The sequence below is a fragment of the Thunnus thynnus genome, chromosome 21 (genome assembly GCF_963924715.1).
Source record: "Thunnus thynnus chromosome 21, fThuThy2.1, whole genome shotgun sequence".
NCBI lineage: Eukaryota > Metazoa > Chordata > Actinopteri > Scombriformes > Scombridae > Thunnus > Thunnus thynnus.
The window spans coordinates 13,542,002-13,562,799 of record NC_089537.1 but is presented as its reverse complement, the minus strand read 5'-3'; the positions used below and the strand labels follow the sequence as shown (position 1 = coordinate 13,562,799).

Sequence of the window (20,798 nt, the reverse complement as noted above, 5' to 3'; positions counted from 1 at the left end):
GCATTCTGCATTGGAAATACGTTCTATTCCTGTAGCATGTCAAAGGGATTATAAGTAGAAATGGAAAGAGAACAAGAGTGGTTGTGTTCTAAAACAGGATGCTAAATGCCAGGCGCCCTCTGCGCGGTTTCTCCAAAGCAGTCAACTCTCATTTAGTCAATGATGGAGAGGATTCCACGGTTTTGTGAGCAGCACGATCAGTAGTTATTTTTTCGGTCTGCTAAAATCCTCAAAAGTGAAAAGTGCTGTACCGTGATGCATGAAGCCATTGTCGCACAACTCCACCCCCAAGATCAGCGCTTCCTCTCTCGTTCTGCAGTCCCCCTGCACCAGAAGAAAAGAAAGAGTGGACACAGAGGAAAAAAAGAGACAGAATTAAGCATGGAGAGAGTGAGTAAATGAGTGAAAATAGAAAGAAAAAGCAAAAGTAAAGTAAAACGAGACAAAGAGCAAAGGACATTGTGTTTTTAGAGAGCAGTCAAAATGTCACACTCAACCCCTCCCCACCCCTTTGTTCTCACATAAAAAAGCCCAAAGACCAGCAGAGCCACACTATACTCCATCTTGAACACAGCCAAAATCATGTCTAGACAGCATAGTGTGACAGCTCTTGAAGTCCTGCTGAAGGAACGACAGCTTTTCCGCTGTCCCGGGCCAAACACATTCATATGGACGACCACACACACACACATATGCACACACAAATATGTGATGTTTTTCATTGATTCTGTGGCGGTCGGCATATACATTTAATTTCTTTGTTGTCATCCTGGACAGGACTATCAATCTGTCAACCTCAAAGCTTCCTGTCAAAGTCAATAAAGCTTAGCCGTCAAATCAATTCCGCTTTTCTTTCTTCATTTCCTTTTGGCTCCGCTGAGAGCCATGGCAAGAAACGCTTTGTTGTCTTAGTTTCTTTCCTCTGTTGCACATTTGAAGTGACCGGCTTGTTATGACAACAGTCACTTCCATCTTTCTGTCTTTCCCTCTTCCTCGCACCTTCTTTCAACATCTTTGAGTTTCCGGAGGAGGAGGAGGGAAATGTGTTTTCAATATGGTCGAACACCAGCAGGTGATTTAGAACAACATGTTGTGGATTAGGCCTGGATGACATGGCGGAAATTAATATCACCATAAAATTTTTCCATCATCGCTATATATATCACAGTGTGGATGAAAAACTACCCTCAGAAAAATCAAACTGATGTTCAGTGCAATGAACTGTGTTCCAAGTTATGTACTTTATTAAACAAAACTCTCAACTTTTGAATAATTTACTTAGCAATACCATGATGATAGTACAAGCAAACACTATTATATGATACGAATCCCCTGAAAATATATATATGATAATATTGATCTTCCTTTGCTGTAGTTGAAGCAGTTTTAGGGCTTACCTGTGCTATAAGCCAGTCTATCAGCTTGTTTGCCATCACCACTGATTTGTAGGTCCTCAAATGATAATCCTTATCCCTGGATAGAGGCAAAAGAAGAAAACTTCATTAGAAGAATTAAGAGAACAAAACTCTACCTTAAAACTTGAGCTTTGCCATTTTACTATTCAACTCTTTGATTCACGGTTACTGTAATGAACCCACATGGTGAACATGTATAGTAGTAATTGCTTGGTCTATTTAAACACAGTGTCTAAAAGAGGACTAATAATTTCTACTGTCAGCAAGGCGTGGTCACTTTTCAAGCACTGGCAGTTGCGTCATAAATCTGAGTGAGTTTCTGACAGTTGGTGACAGCAAAACAGCATTCCACACTGGATGGCTGGTAACGGCCTCAGCAGTGTTTGGCCCTGGGGTGCCCCATGTCAGTCTGGTGTTGATGTTCTCAGCGTTACCCACATGGCCGCACTCTGCCAGACAGCGAGAATGCCTTCTGAAATGGAGCCGTGACTTTCCCATGAACACAGGGGCCTCCCTGGGGAGTAGGGGCCGAGCTGCAGGCCCGGGAAAGTCCAGAACCACCGTGACTTATACCACTCCACCGCTTCCACCACATGCAAACACTCACTCAGACACAACCGCACATGCACATGCCAGTCTCGCACACACACACAGTTCAGACAAGTCAAACATGACATGTGAGCCAAGTTAAAGTCCAATCTCAGCTGTCTGGAGCTCTTCAGAATGAAGCGTGAGAGGCCAAACGCTGCCCTGTTTCCTCTACAATGGAACATTCTGTTGCGTAACTGTATTTGACAGCCCGTTTTGGTCTGTGATGAGGATGGTTGGTATTACCCGGTGAGGCACGTTGCCCTGACGTGCCATGCACAAACCACATGGACCAGAAGTAGCAAGAGGCACCCTTTTTCCCCTGAATGGGATACTAGAGCCAGGGGGATTGGGGCTACAGCGGCTGGTGCACAGTGAGGCTGTCAGAGTGAAAAATGGGGGGTAAACAGCGGTCCAGTGGGCAGCCATATGTCCGGCATGAGGAAACAGTAGTTTGAGGACTCACAGAGGGAAAGGTCAGAGAGGTGGTTTTTAACTTGCTGTCCAAAGAGAAAAGTTTGCCTTGACATTTGGCAAGGGGTAAATGGATGATGTAGGCAAATGTTGTGTTTTCAAAGCATTCTCTGGGATATATTATACAGAGCATGCTAAAAGTTCAAGCTTTAATCAACTGCTTTAGTCCTGATGAATTACTCAAGTGCTGTGCACCATATTGTTTGTTATTATTTTTGAAAATCCTACACATGCGCTTCTGGAGGATTCACTCGCAAAATAAAGAAAAGTTGTCAATATTTCTCAGATGTTGAGTTGAAATGCATGAGGATAGTTTATGAGTGACCTTCGCTGCATTGTGAGGGTTTTGCAACCTTACTGTGAGCATATTGAAAGATCTTTCTCATTCATACTTCAATGTGTAACTGTGTGTGCACAGTATTTGCCCATGGACATTTCAAACTGCGCAATCAGATCCCCTGAAACAGGATGGATTCCAGCTTTCTTGTGAGGAAAACAGGGCCATAAGGGGGGCACAGAAGCTTCCTGGGGGCACGGGGGCAGCTTAGTGCGCGTTCCCCACTTCGCCTCATCTATCTCACTCTGCCAGGAAATTCCACCTAATTAGGCAGGGGCTGGTTGCTCCAATTAAACTCTGGCATTCCCAGGCCCTGTGATGTATTGTACTGAGTTCTCAATGAGAACGCACTGAACAGATATGCTGGTTAACGGCACACACGACTGTAGTACGAAGACACGCAGTGAGAAAAGTTTTTAGGTTAAGAGGTTTGGCCCCAATACAAACACCAGCTGAACGCTGACACACACATACACAAAATCACCCTTTAGGCTTTTTAGTAGTTGGATCAAACAAACACAGAAAAGCTTCAGTGCTGGAATAAACGGAGCATCACAGTTCCCCCTCCAGCTATAGCACCATTTTATTGGTGTGAAATTAAAGCTTTTCTTCAGGCCATTTCAAATCCAACACAAACAGCTAACCTAGATGCGGTGCTTTGCGGTAAAACGCATCAGCAGCCTGAACCTCAAACACTGTTGAAATGGAATTTAGAAGAACAACAACGAGAAACCAAAGCATGCCAGCAAATTACTCCAATAAAATGAGACTGCTCCACTTCTAACTCTGTTAGACAAGGGAATGTTTTCTTACATGTGCAAAAATCACCTGTTTTGCATCTGGGATTAAGTGACAATTTCATGAGCATGCTGGATGTATCAGTTTCCATGTGTTAACAATTGGCAAACCGGGAATTTACTTATTATTATTCCTGAATAATACCACAGACGGCCTGAAAACGCAGTGCTGATCATCAGATATCAATATGGCTGTTTTGCATCATGTTTTATGTTGAAGAAGTGCAATCAATGTTTTGCCAGCTCTGTGTCAGGCCTGTCAGAGCACAGGATCAATATGCTGTTGGTTCACAGTCAGCAAAATGTTTAAGACCTGTGTATTGTGACTGAATGGCCTCCATTGAATGCTTTATAACAGACATGATGCTAGTTGTAGCTGTGATGAAGAAAATGCCCAGAATTCACCGTTAGATCAAATTAAGAAACAGGTGACAAAACATCTTTTGAGGCTAAAAATTAACATGAAACTTTCAAAAGCAAACAGAGATATTGGTCACAGTGTTAACCACATGTATCCAAACTACTTGTGACATTTTGTAGACTCAATCTTCCTCGCCACATCTGTGTTTTGAGACCGGGCAGATAAAACCTGCCAAGCACGATCACCCACAGGCCATGCTGCACTCCATCACCATCTGTGCCAAATTTTTCTAAGTCATTTCCTCTTTAAGAACAATGAGCTCATAGCTCACTGTGATATTTCTCTCCTCCACTGTGGTTACTTTGCGGCAGAGCTATTTTTAGGAGCAAGAGCCAGATGTTATGCTACTGGAGCCCCACCTGGACGGCTTGCAATGGACTGGAAAAGAAAATGGCTGCCTACCTGATGACAGGAGTGAAGAGGCTGTGAAGGCGGCAGAAGAGCCGAACACCCTGAGATAAACAAGACAAACAAACAAATTTTGGTTATTTCAGTGATAGGTGTGTAAAATGTAATTCTAATTAAATTAGACTCTGCTGTAGCACAGTTACCTTTGATATGACATCATGCATGTCACTTCTTGGGTGGTAGGTGCCATCGTCGTAGCGAAAGCGGTACAGTACAGGCTCAGGTTTGAACTGGTGTTTGTCTGTGACTAAAAATGCAATTCAGAACATAAGGAGATTTTTTTGAGATGCAATGTGCCAAAATGAAAGTCTCAGACCCTGAGGGAGCCTTATTCATCCTTGCTTAAAATTGGAAAGCATAAGAGGTTTAAAGACATATTCAAGCCAAGCAGGGTCACATAGTGGAACAAGCTTTCCAGACAAGAGGAAGACTCAAACCTCATACAGAGTGGTCACAGATAACATCGCAGTGCAGAGCTCCCTGCTGCTCTTGCTTGAGGGGACTTTGTAAAGGACCCTCCTCCCAGTAATAACAGTTGGCTCTGTATTCTTGGCCGCAGCGAGGCAGGTTCCATTAAAGGTTTTTATGAAAAGATATTCTATCATTTTTCACATGGGGACTTCTAACTGCACTGTGAGAGCTCGGAGGGGTTCGGAGTTATTCCTCTCTGTCAGGAACAGCTCTAAAGCCCAATCTCATTTCTCTGTGAGGAAGCAATAAAGCACCCCTGAGTGATTTAAGATACAACTTGGCTTGAGGCCCTACTCTTTTGAGGAAAATATACATGCAGAGCGGTACGCGCCATTTAGTGTGAATGCAAAGCATTAGCCAGCTTAAGCCTCATGCGCTAAACACACTTGTTACCCAAAACCACAAAACAGCCACTGAGCAAATATTACACAAACATTATGGCTAGAAGAGATTAATATTTATAATCCCTTACCTAAACATTGTGTCAAGGGAGTGTTTAAATGGGACACCTGCTAAGAAATAAGTAAGACAGCTGCATCTACACTACATTCTAGGCTTCAGCAAGAGAAAGTATTGTGAAACTACTTGCAGGATGAGGAACATTCATTAAACATGGCTAGAGATTAGGTTAGGCAACGGCAGGCATTTGCATGCTCTACACCGTGAAGCACAGAGTAAATTAGTCTAAATTAGGGGTAGATTTTGTTTTAGATACAAAACAGGAAAGGATGATAAAGCAAGTCTGAGCTGGAGAGCGGGGAGGAGAAAACTATGAGAACCCACCATGGTGGATGATGCCATTCTCCAGCAGAGCTTGACCCAGATGAACCCCTTCCTCTGGATTGCCTGTCTCATCGATTTCCATCAGCCAAGACACAAACTCACTGGGGATACACAAAACACAACGCTGGCATAAAAACACACATATTCACTCAGGGATAACACAACAAACATACCCAAAAATCCCTTGGGATACATCATCACCCCATAGAGGAGAATGTGTGTGATGAGTGGAGGGAGGAGAAAGTTTCCCCTTGATAATCTTAAAATAGGAAAAGCTTACACTAGTGGCCTTTGCCATTATTCCAAAAAGGCTTTCAACGAACAACATTTACTTTAAATTGATGTGGCTATGGCAACAAACACTGTCTTTGCAAAAAGGAACTATTTATTTAGTGTTGGGGGCCACATCTGCTTGTTAAAACAACTAACAGGCTTTGGTTCGTGTGTTTTGTCTGCTTCAGACTTTATTTATTTTAGACATACGATGTAACGCTATCAAATGTGAGAGTATCTAATTGTATCTTGGGATGTTCTTGATGGAAAACGCAAGATAACTTTTGCTCTGCATCATTTACAGCTGGGAAGAGGAAACAAACCAACCGCCAATCTTCTGATGGCCCAAATGAGCTAAATGGGATAATTCTCCACAATTTAGTGATTCAGAGATAGACAGCAAGAGAGAGAGAGAGAGAGAGAGAGAGAGTAAGAGGACAAAAGAAAGAAAGAGAGTGGAGACTGAACGGGAAGAACAGGCAGAGCAGCAGTAGCCTATCTGATTACATCCTTGATGTCCTGTCTCCCCACAAAAGCCAAACAAACAAGGCCAGCAGCACCATTGGAATTCTTAGGAATTCACTTCCAGGCCATGATGGAGGCGAACGGTTATCGGCGGGGAGCCAACAGGAGGGCCGCAAGCAATTAGCAAAGTTTTCAGAGAAACAACTGACCAAACACCCCGTCTTTCCTCCTCCTCCCTCCTGCTGAACATTGTACACTCTTTAACCACTCATCCTTGACGTCTTTTTCTCTCAACAGAGCTGTGTACAGACATTTTGAGGGTACAGGTGCTCAAGCGGAAAAAAAAGGGCACTGATAATTGAATACATGAATTCATATTATATGTCTGTTGGGTCGTCTCATTGATCAGCAGGCAGCGCAGGGACAATGCTGCTGCAGTATGGACACACACACACACAGACACACACACACACAGTGAGCGGAGGAACCAACCAGAGCAACTTTGATCAATTTTACAATCAGTAGGGAATCAATCAAACTGTCAAACCGCATCTCATCAGAACAAATCCTGCAGTTTTAAGGGTAAAATCAACCTGAACTTGATCTAAATCGACACTTTTACACTCAGGTTGACCTTTGAGTCCTGTTCACCAACAAATTCAGACTTTTTCTCAGAGTGGAAACCCTCAGAGAATAAAAATTAAAACTAAACAAGAGACAGGATGGAAAGAGGAGGATGAGAGAGTCATATCACCTTAAAAATGGTTGGCAGAGTGTGATTTAAGTGCAGGGCGTGAAGGGGGAGGACGGGGGAGGTGTGTGAGTGAGGGTGTGGGCTTTAATAGAGCCTGCGGCTAATTGCTACAGTGACATCTTAAAGCCTGTCTCCCCCAAAAGCCCTTGGAGCCTGAATATTGTTGCTAACAGAAGAGCTGCTGACACAGGAGGGGATGGGAGGAGAGGAGAGGAGAGGAGAGGAGAGGAGAGGAGAGGAGAAGAGAAACACAAGTCTACAACAATGTCAATTTGTCAACCTTTGTACCTTAACCATGGGTGGAAAAACACCCTGAAAGTTTGGGCTACGTAGTTCTCATGGCCTCAAGCATATAAGGGTCACATATGCAATGGACAGTTTCAAGCCATTGAGATCGACATGTGTGGCTGGAGGACAAAAACACAATATTTTAGATATATTTGGTGCTTGGTCTCACATGTTTCATTTAACTTATTTCTGCCTTTAAAGGTCCTGAAAACCTATTTTGCCAACCAGCTTCTTACTATGAGCATTTGGGTCCTACATGAATACAATATTTTTTGCCAAAGTTAGAACAGTTTTTGTTATTTCTCATGAGATATTTCTGTATTTATGTGTTTTTTTGTTTGTACCCCTGTCACTTGTTTGGACAGTTGGAATGATGATGTCATTTATTTCCTTGCACCAATCAGAATTTAGCAACAACTGAACATTTATTGGGATTGTAAGCTTAAGTTGTCATGTTGTCAGTCAAATCTGATCAAACCACACTCAAAGAGTCCTGATAAAGCAGATTAGCAGATTAATAAATAATACCTACAGTGATTGTTTCTTATTCAGTCTTGAGAATTTAATGTTATAGGGAAATATGTTTTCAGGTACTTTAAGATCAGGAAAAGCACATTTAAAACAATAGTTCGACCTTTTGATAAGTATGCTTATTCAACTTCTTGCCAAGAGAAGATTGATACCACTCTCATGTCTGTCCGCTAAATATAAAGCTACAGCGAGCAGCTGGTTAGCTCATCTAAGCATAAAGACTGTTAGCTTGTCCCATTAACCCTATCCCATTCTCACATCTCCCATTTCCCAAAATGGCGAACTATTGTTTTATGTTTCTACATTAGAATCAAATCTCAAAATCCTTAAATACAGTAACTGATGCAGAAATATTTCTCCCAGCTCTGTGCTCAAAAGAAAAGTATATATCATTTTTGTATGCTGATAGAGCAAAGGGTGTATTCCAAGTCATGTCATGAAAAAGTGCAGAGACTGACAAAGATAAAGGGCATTTCTTACAGGACGTCTAACCTTTTCATTGAGCTCTTAAAAGCCTTTCCATCAACATCCATCACAACAAAGCACAGACACTTTTGTCTGTCACATGTGGAAAAGACAAACACTATGAGTCTCTTTTGTTTGTTTATCCTCGGTTTCAAATGGGCTGATAACTGCAAGCTAGGTGGCTGTCACACACAGTTCCTTTGATGAATTACACTGTTGCAGGAACCAAACCACAAATACAATTGTACCAGTTAAAGGGGAGGAGTTCGAGACCCAGAAATAGCCCTCAGTCTTAAAAAACAAATCAAAAAGAAAGAGAAGGCGTGGAAAGAGAATAAAGGAAACTCATTTCACAATGGAGGGAGTGGGCTGAGCTGAAGGCATAGGCAATGTGGCTTTCATCAGAGACATACCATGCTGGTTCCAATTCACCAATTACGCCTACATGTAATCATTTCCAAAATCATCTCAGACAGGGGAAGTACAGAGGGGCTAGAGATGTCCTTTTACCCACAAGTGGTCATCCAGGTGTTAGCCAAGCGGTATATGTTTCCATAAGGAGCTTCACTGAGCTACTTTCTCACCATATGATCTCTTCAGACTCAACCAGGTGCCCACATATGACCAACGTTTGATCCTTTTAATCTTTTTAGCTGACAGATCCATTCCTCCTCCAGACCACTAGAGATCTGGTGTTGTCTGCGTGGACCAAAGGAGAAAGTAACTCTTCATTCCAAACCACCATGCGATGTAACTTGGCCGCAACTATGTCCAATTGGACTTTTTGGTTGTTTCTTTTTTTCCTCTCTCTCTCCATGCTTTTAAAAATAACAGGGATTTTGAAATGACTCTTTAAGCTCGGGTGATTTTCAGCGTGACTATTACCAGTCAAAACATTTTCATTCTGGAACGTACCAGGGTGTTTATAAGGGAAATTTGTTATGGGATTTCAAATGTCCAGATAGGAGCACAGTTTAAATAACATCCAACCAAGAATCTCTTGTGAAAATACTTCATGTTTTTTCTAACCCCTCTTAAATTGCATATTGTCGTCACTCTATAAAAAGACTTCTGGCCGTCACATACAATTTTCATTTTAAAACACAGAAAGCTCGTCGGCTACAGCCAGATGTTTGAAGATTTTACTATCCTGATCCAGCTTTGTCACCTTCTCACACTCACAACTAGCAATTGATTTACAATACAGGAAGCACGTTTTTGCAAAAGAGCGTTGAATGTGAGGAATGGACATAAGAATTGAGGTCATAGGTTTTTGTGCTTTCCCAGCTTAGGAGAGCAATAGGTGCTGTATCCCATCAAGATTTTCAGACTTAATAAAAAGAAGATTTTATCACAGTGTAAGGTCTGAGGATCAGTGGGTTCTGGTTGTTAATACAACGGAGAGACAGGAACTCACATACATCAGTGGAGTTACAGCCTGTGCCCCCTGATTATCTGATTCTGAACTTTTTTACTTATTTGTGAAAATCTGGAAAACTGATATGACAGAAAGACATCTACAGCTTATATGATGAAAGTAAAATGCTGAAATGGGGGCATAAACTCATGCATACTTAAAATACTGAAGCCCAAGGACAGGATTTTTTTAGCAAAGCACCCGTTAAGTATTCTTACCTTTCAAAAAATGAAGGACAGATGGGCGTGTTTCGACTCATCAAAAGCGGAAAGTGCACTGGCAAAGCTGCCCCCCCCCCCCCCCACCCCCAACCCCCCTACAACCACACCAAGAAGCTGCTCTGGCTTAATGGGCCCTCTACAGTAGTTACCTCATGGATTCCTCAGCAGAGAGCTTATTGTAATCTAACATGGCGAGGGAGAAAGCAGGCAGTCAGCTGAGCCACACAGGGATATCTCCCTGTGATTTATGACTGGCATTCAATGGCCGATCCGTCCCCAGACACAACACCAATAATCCTTAAATAAGATTCATGAGCAAATCTGGCTGGATTTGATTTTCCCATGACTGAGACTGCAGATATACATAACACACAGTCTCCCTGAACAAAAAGCGGCGACACTTTCTTCTTCCCAGCTGTCTTTAGAAATCCTTGCCAATTTAAGAATGCAAAGCAGGAATAGAGAAACGGATCTGTACTACAAATATGCTCTGTGTAATCTACTCTGAGGATATTATCATATACTGTGGATGCTATTATAATTCACCTAACAATGTACAAGGCCTTCCTACCTAATTGTATCAAATAAAAATACCTACAAATCAGAAAAGAAGAAATATATAGAATTAGATATTTATTCTGGTTTATCTAAAAAGCTCATGGCACAGTCATCCAGTTTGACATTCACACACTCTCTCACAGTTACAAAGCTCACACTGACGAAACCACAAGCAGTAAACACTCAGCAGCTTCCTCTCCGGACAAACCGAATGTCCAGATTAGCAGTGTGAGCCTTACCTTCCCAGGAAGCACTTGGGGAAGGTGGTGAGCTTGCGTTTCCGGTCCTTAATGAGGTTACCCTTGGTCATGAGGTGATAGAGCTTCTCTCCCTTCTCTGACACCATCACCCACGTATCCTGCTCCATGCCGAGCCTCAGACCTACACAGCAGAGGAGGAGAAAGCCTGTCAATATCACGGCATTCATAATCTTTGCAGTCAGCTCCCTGACTAGATGTGACATCAATTACTAACTGGAGAAGGTTAACGTCGCCTAATTTCACAAGATAATTAGAAGTGCCTTTCAGTGTCTGCACTAATAGTGTTAGGCAGGGTTAATGACTGACATTATGAAGAGTTTATCATGTACACAATCTCAAAACGGGTAAAGTAGAAACTGAAAAATATGCTGTCGTCACTATGTATTCTGCTTGACCAGAGTGACAGCGTGAAAATCTGTTAGCCAAAGCCCATACATTACCGCATTACTCTCTTTTTCTTTCAGTCTTAGATGTAGGTCCCACATACTAATCAGGGCAGGGATGTACTCTCTTTTTAATCATTTGGGTAAAAAAACAACTATTGATTTTCACAAACACAGCATATATTCTCAGTTATTTAATTCAAGACAGATGTTGAAAAGAAAAAAAAAAAAAAAGAAAAAGCGAAATGAGTTTCCCCTAACTGAATGTATTAAAACAAACCGACCCCCACCCTGATACTGATACACAGAAGTGCCCTCTTACTTTTCCTCCGCTCCCTCTCCTTCATGATGGCCTCCAGCCACTCCTGCTTCTCCTCCGGGGTCTTGGCCATGCAGACGAACCACTTGTTCTTTGCTGTGTTGTGGATCTTCCAGCCGTTGTTCACAATGTTCCCGCTGCTGTGGTAGTCAGCTGCGAGGCAGAGGAGGAGAACACAGACAGGAAAGATCTTGACTCCACTTGTTTTATAAAGTCCTCTCCTAGCTAAGGGGTGGAACAACACCGATCCTCTTTTTTGACTCATTGACTCATGCTTTTTCATGTTTGAAAGGGAGCGCCATGAATCAGTGGTGGCACTGATCATGACACTGTAAACAGAGTTGTTAGGAAGTAAGATTGACAGTAAATGGGGGTTACCACATAAAACGCAGCAATAACACGAGGCACTCCAAGCTTCAGAAAAAATGAGGGTGAATAGAGTTGTGATAGCAACACTGTGGTTCATACGAGAAAGAAAAAGAAATAGACAACGTTTTCTTATGCTTTAAGGCCTTTTTTTATACAGTAGTGTGTGCTCTGCTTTCCAAAAACAACATTCATTATAAAGCTATTGAGAAAAATATACTATATCATAGTGTAAACACTCAGTCTAGACTCATTTTTCCCAGCTCTAGTGCCGGCCCTCTACTGAGTGCTTCATTGATTATCGCTCCTCTCCTTTAATGAGATAAACGAGTGGACACAGATGCACAAGAAGAACCATCCATCAGTGTTATTTACAACTGAGTCCTCAGAATACTCCCTCAGAGCTGATGGCTACTTGTGATTCACTACCTACACTCATATATAGATGTTAAGAATGTCAAAACCTCCAGCGAATGGAAATGAACTCTTGACCGTTGGTTGAATCTCCATCATTATTTCCATCTCTTAGCAACATTTCAAATGCCTCCCCAGCTCTGACCTCTGATGTTCCCCTCTGAGGGTGTAACATAAAGCAAACCATTACAATCATCAATTACAATCATGTCTAAAAGCATCTACAATGCGGTGTCCTTTATATGGTAAGCCTCGAGGGTGTATTTTTTTTTCAACTTCGGGCAGCAAGTGTGTGCCTGGGAAAGAGTCGCGGCGCTTTCATTACGTAGGAATCTGAGCTAAAATACTCCTGTCGCCCTGGATCTCAGATTGAGATCTCCCGCCTGTGGTGCAGAACACCCACGAGTTACTGCACCACCGCCTGCCTTGTGTGTTTATCCTCCCTCTCCAGACCCAAACCCATCCATCTCTCACCAAAAACACCCAATATTACTGCCCATCTAGGTCTGCTGGAAAGGAAATGATGGCTTCTACAAATACAAATGATAATCAGTGGCTATGTGAGGCCAAGAGACACAAGCGCTCAAGTTCACCATGTACCAGAAGCAGCACAGACTCAAGGATATGTAACTTTAGATGTCTAAAAAAAATGTTTATAGGTAAACGTTATTTTTCTATCGTCGATCCAAGTGTAAAATCACAAAGTTATCCAGCAGTTTAGGCCCCGGAGTATGTTGTCAACTTTCCCGTGTGGGTTATTATGGTATATTTTCGAACTCCTGCTGCCAGAAGTGCTGAAATAAAAAATGAAGATCTGAAAGCGAGTGAGCAAATAAAGAGAAAGAAAATCTAACTATGTAAACATACATTAGTCCATAATAAATGTTGGATCTTTTTACAGGATCACTCACCCGTGCCATCGTCCACATTTTCGACTTCCATCACCTCTGTGTTAATTCTGCCTCTGAACAGGTAGCGAGGACCCTCGGTGGCCGTCTTGCTGTTTTTTAAACGCCTTGAATAAAGTGTAAAAACAAGCAAACAAGGTTTAATCATTTCATTGCGTACTGAATAATTAGTCTCATTCACAGTTCATTCAGAATTACACAACTCTGATGTTTATCCACATGCGCTAACCAAATTAGGTCATGAAAAAGTATCCAATTTAGACAAATTACTGAAATTGAGGTCAATAAAAGTTATTTTCTTTCTTCCTTTTTCTTTCTTTAGTCAGTGAATGGGTTTGTTTTTATGTTCCACCATCAGACGCTACACTGTATACAGCAGGTAAAAGAAAATCAGAGCTGGCAGCTGCCTGGCTGGTGGTGGAGGAACAAAAGCTGTCAAAAGAACATACAATGGACGTAGCAACATTGTTAGCAGCTGCATCAGTAGCTCAGTGTGAGCAGCACTGACCCGCCAAAATAGAAACTAGTTTATACAGAGAAGACTATTCATCAAGTGTTCTGCCCGCAGATGCACAACAATAGTTGGCAATCAGCAAGAGTTTCCTGACTCAATTTGCACTGATCGTAATATACACCAGAAATGTACAGATAAGTCAGCAGTAAAAGGAAATGAGCATGTGTCCAGAGATGACGTTTAATCTCGAGTAATCACATATCCCAGTTTGAAGTGAAGTGAAAAAACATTTTCTCACATGTCTCCTCTAAAGCATGAACTTTCTTTCTACTCCCTCATGAAAAACTAAAATTCTTCCCACAGTGCACTGCTCCCTTTTCTTTAAAAAAGTAAAGGAACTGGTGCTGTGAATTATTTATACAGCCCGTGCTCTAAATGCTCTGTAGGAGTATAGAGACCGAAGGAAATTACAAATTTGCATAAACAGAATTTTTATTCCTTCTCCTAAAAAAAAAAAAAATACACACTCTAATTAGAATTTAAATTCATCTTCTGCTTTGTGGATTTTGTCTGTAGAGTAATGAATACAAAAATCAAAACACCTGTTTTTCTTCTTGCAATAGACCAGAAGCTTGTCAAACAGAAAGAAAATCCTCTCTTGTATGTTTCCAGCGGAAATCTTCAGCAGGACACCCTGCATGAGCATCTCAGTGCATGTATCTGTGATATTGGAGCCCTGGAAACAGACATGTGGAAGCAAAAGTTAAACAGAGAGTAAAACAGATGCTTAGACATATAGATGGACACAGAAGTTTTTCAAACAGGCAAATAATGTTGATGTGGAAAGTTTCATTTAGGATTTTTTTTTCTTTTTAGAATTTAGAATTTATTTCTGGTCTGCATGTACAAATTTGTTTAAAAGAGAAAGTTTCTATACTTTAGAAAAGTTTCTACAAATCGTTTCTATACCATTGAATGTTCACATATAGTGTCTGAACAGGAGGAGGGATTAAAAAGCCCAACCTTTCCTGTTCCTTTTCTCAGGGGTCTGTAAAAACACCCCCCGCTTCCTCGGAGCAGATTGCTCTGGGACTTTAAAACGCGCGGCTGTTAATAGCTTCTATAGAATAACATCCCGTCCAGTCAAACTATGTGTGTTGCATTGTCGCGCCTGGTCACCATACTGGTTGGGGTTCCTGCTGCAAGTGATAAAATGTGCTGTCTTTTCCCTTACCTTGCCTGCTCTGGGAATTTATGTACCACGTTTGATCGGCCCTTCAGAGCTAAAAATAACTCCCATGCGCACAGAGCCGGAAAATGTGCTAAGCATTTCCTCCTGTTGGAGACATCAGCGGGCCAAAACCTATCCCGCTTTTTCCTTCTTTCTCGCCTCGCCTTTTTTATTCTCCTTTTCCTCCCTTCCCTTCTGCTGATCATCTCTCACTTTTTTTCCCCTCTTCTTGATTCCCCGGTCTATTCCTCTATCTCTTTCATTCCTTCCCCCACACTTTTTTTTTTATTCTCCCGCTCTTTCAGGGCCTTTTAACTCCCCAGCCCATGACCAGATGTTAAACTAATTTGCAGCCAGTGAATGTGTGCACACCAGACATGGAAAGGCCAGCTTGTCTTGGTCACTTGAAGGGGCCAATAGCAACACCACATTGGTCCAAGCTTTAGATCTGCATTTCCTAAATGGAAGAACCAACACTTCCCCTTTGTGTTTCATGTGCTTTCAACAGAGCACCTAGCCTATTTACCTCTTTTTGGTACAGCTTTCTTTGGTTTAGGAGGCTGCAGCATTTCTCTTCACATCAATCTTGTTCCAAGCCAAAGCCCAACAGCAGAGGGTGTATTCAGTCTAAAACTTAAGCAACACTTTAAACCCTCAGTCATCTGTTTCATCTAAATTTCAACCCTCTATTTTTATAGTCAGACAACTGCCAGGCATAACAGCTGCAGAAAAGGATAAAGAATGAGAAATGACAAAGTGGGATATGCCATTAATTAAGGGAAAAGTATAGTAAAAAGGTTTGTATTGAACTCTGAAGAGGTATTTGTCAATTAGCTAAGGAGATGAGAGGAGAGAATGCTTTAACTAAGGGAGCCAAATCAAGCAAACTCCACAACTCAAGTAGTTTTTAAGAACACTAATTAAACTCAACAACAGAACAGAATGTGAAGTGAAACACAAGTGGAAACTACTACCCTCTGCTCTAAAATTAACATATTTTATTTCTATGGTACGCAGTGACAAAACACAGACACTTGCAGCCGACTGGCAATCACCGCCCTGACAAGTGCTGGCAGTCGTCACCATGGTGACCACGGCGGGCCATCGCCCCGTCTCTCCCACGCGAGGTGAACCTGCCAGGATGCCCCGAGGGCAGCCAGCTGTGTAGCAGGTCAGCGCTAACAAGCAATCAGTCGGGCGGAGGAGCAGGAACGGAAAAACAGCAGCTCTCACAATCACTCCTCATCCCTCCATCATTCCTCAAACACCCACACAGAAATGCAAGATGCAACCATCACTCAGCTCTCTCACTTTTTTTTTCCCCCCCTGTTTTTCTCCGTCTTAGTTTCATCTCATTTAGAGCTTCAGAGCCTGGCGTGCAGCACTCGGAGAGTCCTGCTCCAGAATGAGCTAATGTTTACAATTAATAAATGTGCTGAGGGGAAACCGCAGAGTAGCTACAGCCAGGACTGTGTCGAGTACAAGATATGTCACCCCACCCAACACTGAACCTCATACTGATCACACTTCTATTAGATTTTTAGCTGTCTGTGCGTGTATGTGTGTGGATGTAGACACCTAATATCTGTAGTGTATATTTTCCTCTCCTATTTAACTGCAAAACTGATTTTGTATATACATTCTAAACAATATGTCTAAATCCATCAGAAGCTTTATTTTTTTGGTCTGTTTCTATATTAATTGATTCAAGATGTTTATTTTGACATAAAGGTTGCCCCACTATTCATATTCCTGTAGTATATTTTACTGTGAAGCAAAAAAACTTACTAAAAGCCTTTCTAAACACCCTTCTAATACTATACCAACACTCCTATGTTGTCAGTGACCCTAAAACAGCACACCCAGAAAAATTTGAACATCTTGCTCACATGCAAGGAAGTCTGATTGTGCTCTGCAGTATCTTGTCTTACTCACATCTGTTGAAAGCTTGTGTTGTATTACACCTTAGTCAGAGCCTCTATCAACACTCGCAGCGTCTCTTTGTCTGCATGTGTACAGGAAGCCTTCAAGACCCCTTTGCATGAAGCTAGGTCAATTACATAAGCATCCCAGCCTCTTGCTTTACAATTACCACCACCGTTTCCTCTTTCCAACCACCACTAGGCCTACTGACCCCTTATTAAGGCATCCCCCGGTATTCAGGAAGAAAACTAATCTAAAGGCAACCTCCTGACGAAGAAGTGCGGTCTAACTGATGATGATTGGATCGGTCACCCTAAAGCATTTAACTACAGGCTCATCCAGGCGGAAAGAATTTGGCCATTGTGAATACAAGTCATTGTTCCCAGGGAGAACAAGAAAGCTTAAAAGGCTACAAAAGTCACGCCACTTCGAATTCTTGTTGAATTGCTGGAATAAGTCTAAGTGGCTTTAAATAAGTCATGACTTTGAGATTTGGGGGGACAAAAAACTTGCAAGCCTACTCTGACATAATAGGACTACGTAGCACCAGTCCTTGTAGCCATTTAAATTGAACTTACTGGATAGGAATCAAATTATTAAACACACTGTGCTGAGTTAAGTTGAGGACTACCTCCCAGCCCTCGATATGGGACTGCCATTCTTCCAGAATCTCCAACTTTTCCATCTGTCTCTTGGCTTCGTTGATGCTGGAGCACACCGCCTTCATCACTTGCAGAGACTCCTGCACCAAGGCGTAGTCGTTGTGCTTTTTTGGGGTCCTCTTCAGCAGCTCCTGTATATGTAAAGACCACATGAGTTCACACACACACACACACACACACACACACACACACACACACATAAAATCATGTTACATGATAGTACAGATGCACACAAGTGTCAAATGTGGCTCTGAATCATAATTTTCATGGCATGAAAAGCATGAAAAGAAAACATGTTTCATGTCCACTCCTCACCTTCTAGTGGTTCCTGTGTTTAGTGGTTAAAACCCCTGCTACTGCATGCCATGCTCTGGCAAAAGCCATAGCAATCTCTGCATCTATAGTCTAAACACAGTGTGTAAGCTACTATATGTCTGATTTACACTGTTCAGGATATATCTGCAGCCACTGATGGCTATCTCTGGCATCTTACAGAGAGGAGGAGGCCCCGGCAGCTGTAAGACTTCAAATGGCAGAGCATCAGGTTACCCCCTTATTATTATTATTACATCTCTGTGCCCCGTCCTGGTGGCTGTTTAGAGAACGTCTGGGTGAATTAATAGATCATAACAAGATGAATGGGACGGGACAGCTCAGATCACCGACTCAAACAAGCCTTTGAAACTGTATTTCGTTTCGCTCACGTTTCACGTTGGGAAATGGAAATTTCAAAACTAACATCTGAGAGTGCAGGTATGAATGAGCCCAGTCAGAGTCTGAATGTGCAGCTGGGCAGGGGAGGTGATGAGAGGTCTTGTGTTATTCCTACAATGCGGTTGTGCTGGGGAACTAAAGCAGAGACGTGTCAGAATACGAAACCAGTGTTTCATTAGCGAGGGAAAGGTTGATGCGTATAGGATGGGACAGCCCTAACTAATGACTAGGTGGTGGTGGATGAAAAGAGGGGTAAAAGGTGCCCTAGAGAGGTGGCACAAGGGTGTGGTGTCTCCATAATGCATGGTTAGGATTCACAAGGCCATACTCACTCTGAGCAGCAGTGGGTACTTGCAGATCCTCTGAATAGGAGCTACCAGGTAACCCTCCAGTGGGACCTCTGTATTTTTTCTGCCTCCTAGCAACATGCAGTTCTGGAGGAGATGAGAGGAAAAGAAAGGAGAGCAGAAAAGATTTCAGATTTCCCATAAACTGCCCATACTTCCCATACCTTTAGCCTTCAGTTGATCAGAGTCACCTGTATGTGCAAGGCTACAGGTTACTAGCAGAGCCTGACCGATACTGGATTTTTGGGGCAGATGCTGATGCTAATATTAGGGAGTAAAAAAATTCCAATATCGATATAGCAGCCAATATAACTTTAGAGAAAATATCGGCACATATCAGACAACATAGACACCGATACCAATATGATACCAATATATCTGTGATAGGCCAATATCGGCTGATCCCATATATATCGGTTGGGCTCTAGTTACTAGGTCAACTGCTAATATTCACTCTCACCTCCCTCTCACCTAAAATTTAGATGAGGTGGTATATTACAGTGTAAACAATAAAACAGGTTTTATAGCAGCCAGTAGGCCAAAGGTTTAGTGGAGGTTAGCGGATATCCCCACCCTGGTCACCGCAGTGACCTGAGCTATATTAGCCCATTGCCAAGTGCAGGATGGAGGGTAACATGAGATCCATATGGCCCTGGTGGAAGGCTAGGTCACATAAAGGTCAAGGCTATAAAGACCTCATTAACTCAAAGTCAATTAATATATTTTCCTCTTCAGGTTCCCTAGATTAAAGGTACACATGAACAGTAAATCAGACTTAAGAGCTTTCGCAGTCACTCTTCTCTGATGGTGTGTATAGCATGAGTGTGTTTCATTTCTCATTCCATCAATTACAGTCAAAGTAAAGGTCATATGTGTCACCACAGAACCTGCCAATCTATACGAGTGAGTGTGCGGCCGTACTCTGGTTCTTCTGGGCGGGTAACTCTGCTGTAGATCTCGATTTCAAAGCGCTCTGTTTTTTATGGAAGTCTTAAAACATGAGGGGGTGATGGGGTGTAGTGATACAAGTGTGTGCCACTCTGAGGCCACGGAGTAGAGGTGAGAAGGACTAGCGTTATAAACTGTCAAAGCCTTGGAGAAACAAGACTAGGTCATGGCTGGACCGTGTATGAAACACTAGAGGGCTTTTAATTTGTTCGTCGCCTGGTTACCATCGACCATGGACATTGCCAGCATTTTCAAGATGTTTGTTTTTAAGTTTAAGCTTATTTATTTGTATAGCACTTTTCATGCAGTAGTTGTAACTCAAGGTGCTGTACACATAAGAGAAACCATAAAAATACTTCAAAAACATTGCACAAGATTTTGGGTGTAGGTTATATGGTGCTGTTGTAAGAAGGACTGAGTTAATGTTTAGACTATTTTTTATGTTTTATATACTATTTCACTTACCCAAAACCCAAAAAATAGTTTTAAATCCAGTAAAAACATCAAGTTAATCATTAACGCTAATAATACAGTGTGTTTCATGTGTCTAAATTTTGCATTCGTAAATGTATTTGTCATATTGCTTTAATTTTATTTTACCATGAACACGGAAGTGATTTTTAAAAATACACTAGACGCATGTAACATGAGGAAATTCTCTCTCTTCTCAAATAGGCGTTATTTGGATAAACAGTAATCTAAATAGTTACTTTCTCACCTGAGAAATGCATTCTGGGATACTTAGCTAAGGTGGTATTCGGCCGACTGATGGTGTGACTTCATCACTCAACTACTCGGTCAGCCAGTCAGTCAGTCAGTGTCAGTTGCAGTTATAGGTCTGACCTCGCTGTTGCAGTCCAGCCAAAAAGTGAAAAGTATGAACAGAGGACAAAAGACTGTAAACAGCATTAAGTGAAGATGTGTGAAAGGCAATGGAGGGGGGAAAAAAGATTGAGCATTTTTGACCTCCCTGAGTGCACACAATGCACTCACAAACACACACAGACACATTTTAGCAAGCCAGCAGTGGGGATGTAGTCATCTTTTGTTCTAGCAACATGATGCTCCCCGTGGAAGTGAAAGTCTCACAGAGTGTCGGGACAGGAAGAGGGAATCCGCCCACACAAGGGGCAGAGTCACATCAGCTGTCAGACACACTGGAACATAAAGTACAAGGTTTTACACTGTCCAGCTGCCATGTGT

At 42.1% G+C, this 20,798-nt stretch overlaps 1 protein-coding gene across 1 annotated transcript in view; it reads right to left on the bottom strand.

The window, feature by feature from the left end:
- Positions 1 to 20,798, bottom strand: part of prex2 (phosphatidylinositol-3,4,5-trisphosphate-dependent Rac exchange factor 2) — a 94,842-nt gene that overhangs the window by 50,645 nt on the left and 23,399 nt on the right. The window contains exons 6-16 of the mRNA XM_067578909.1: positions 18,633 to 18,734; positions 17,556 to 17,717; positions 14,373 to 14,506; positions 13,320 to 13,423; positions 11,632 to 11,781; positions 10,906 to 11,047; positions 5,695 to 5,795; positions 4,584 to 4,687; positions 4,435 to 4,484; positions 1,398 to 1,473; positions 252 to 324 (exon numbers count right to left, since the gene is read on the bottom strand). Coding sequence (XP_067435010.1) covers positions 252 to 324; positions 1,398 to 1,473; positions 4,435 to 4,484; positions 4,584 to 4,687; positions 5,695 to 5,795; positions 10,906 to 11,047; positions 11,632 to 11,781; positions 13,320 to 13,423; positions 14,373 to 14,506; positions 17,556 to 17,717; positions 18,633 to 18,734 — 1,198 coding nt within the window. The remainder of the gene's footprint in view (positions 1 to 251; positions 325 to 1,397; positions 1,474 to 4,434; positions 4,485 to 4,583; positions 4,688 to 5,694; positions 5,796 to 10,905; positions 11,048 to 11,631; positions 11,782 to 13,319; positions 13,424 to 14,372; positions 14,507 to 17,555; positions 17,718 to 18,632; positions 18,735 to 20,798) is intronic.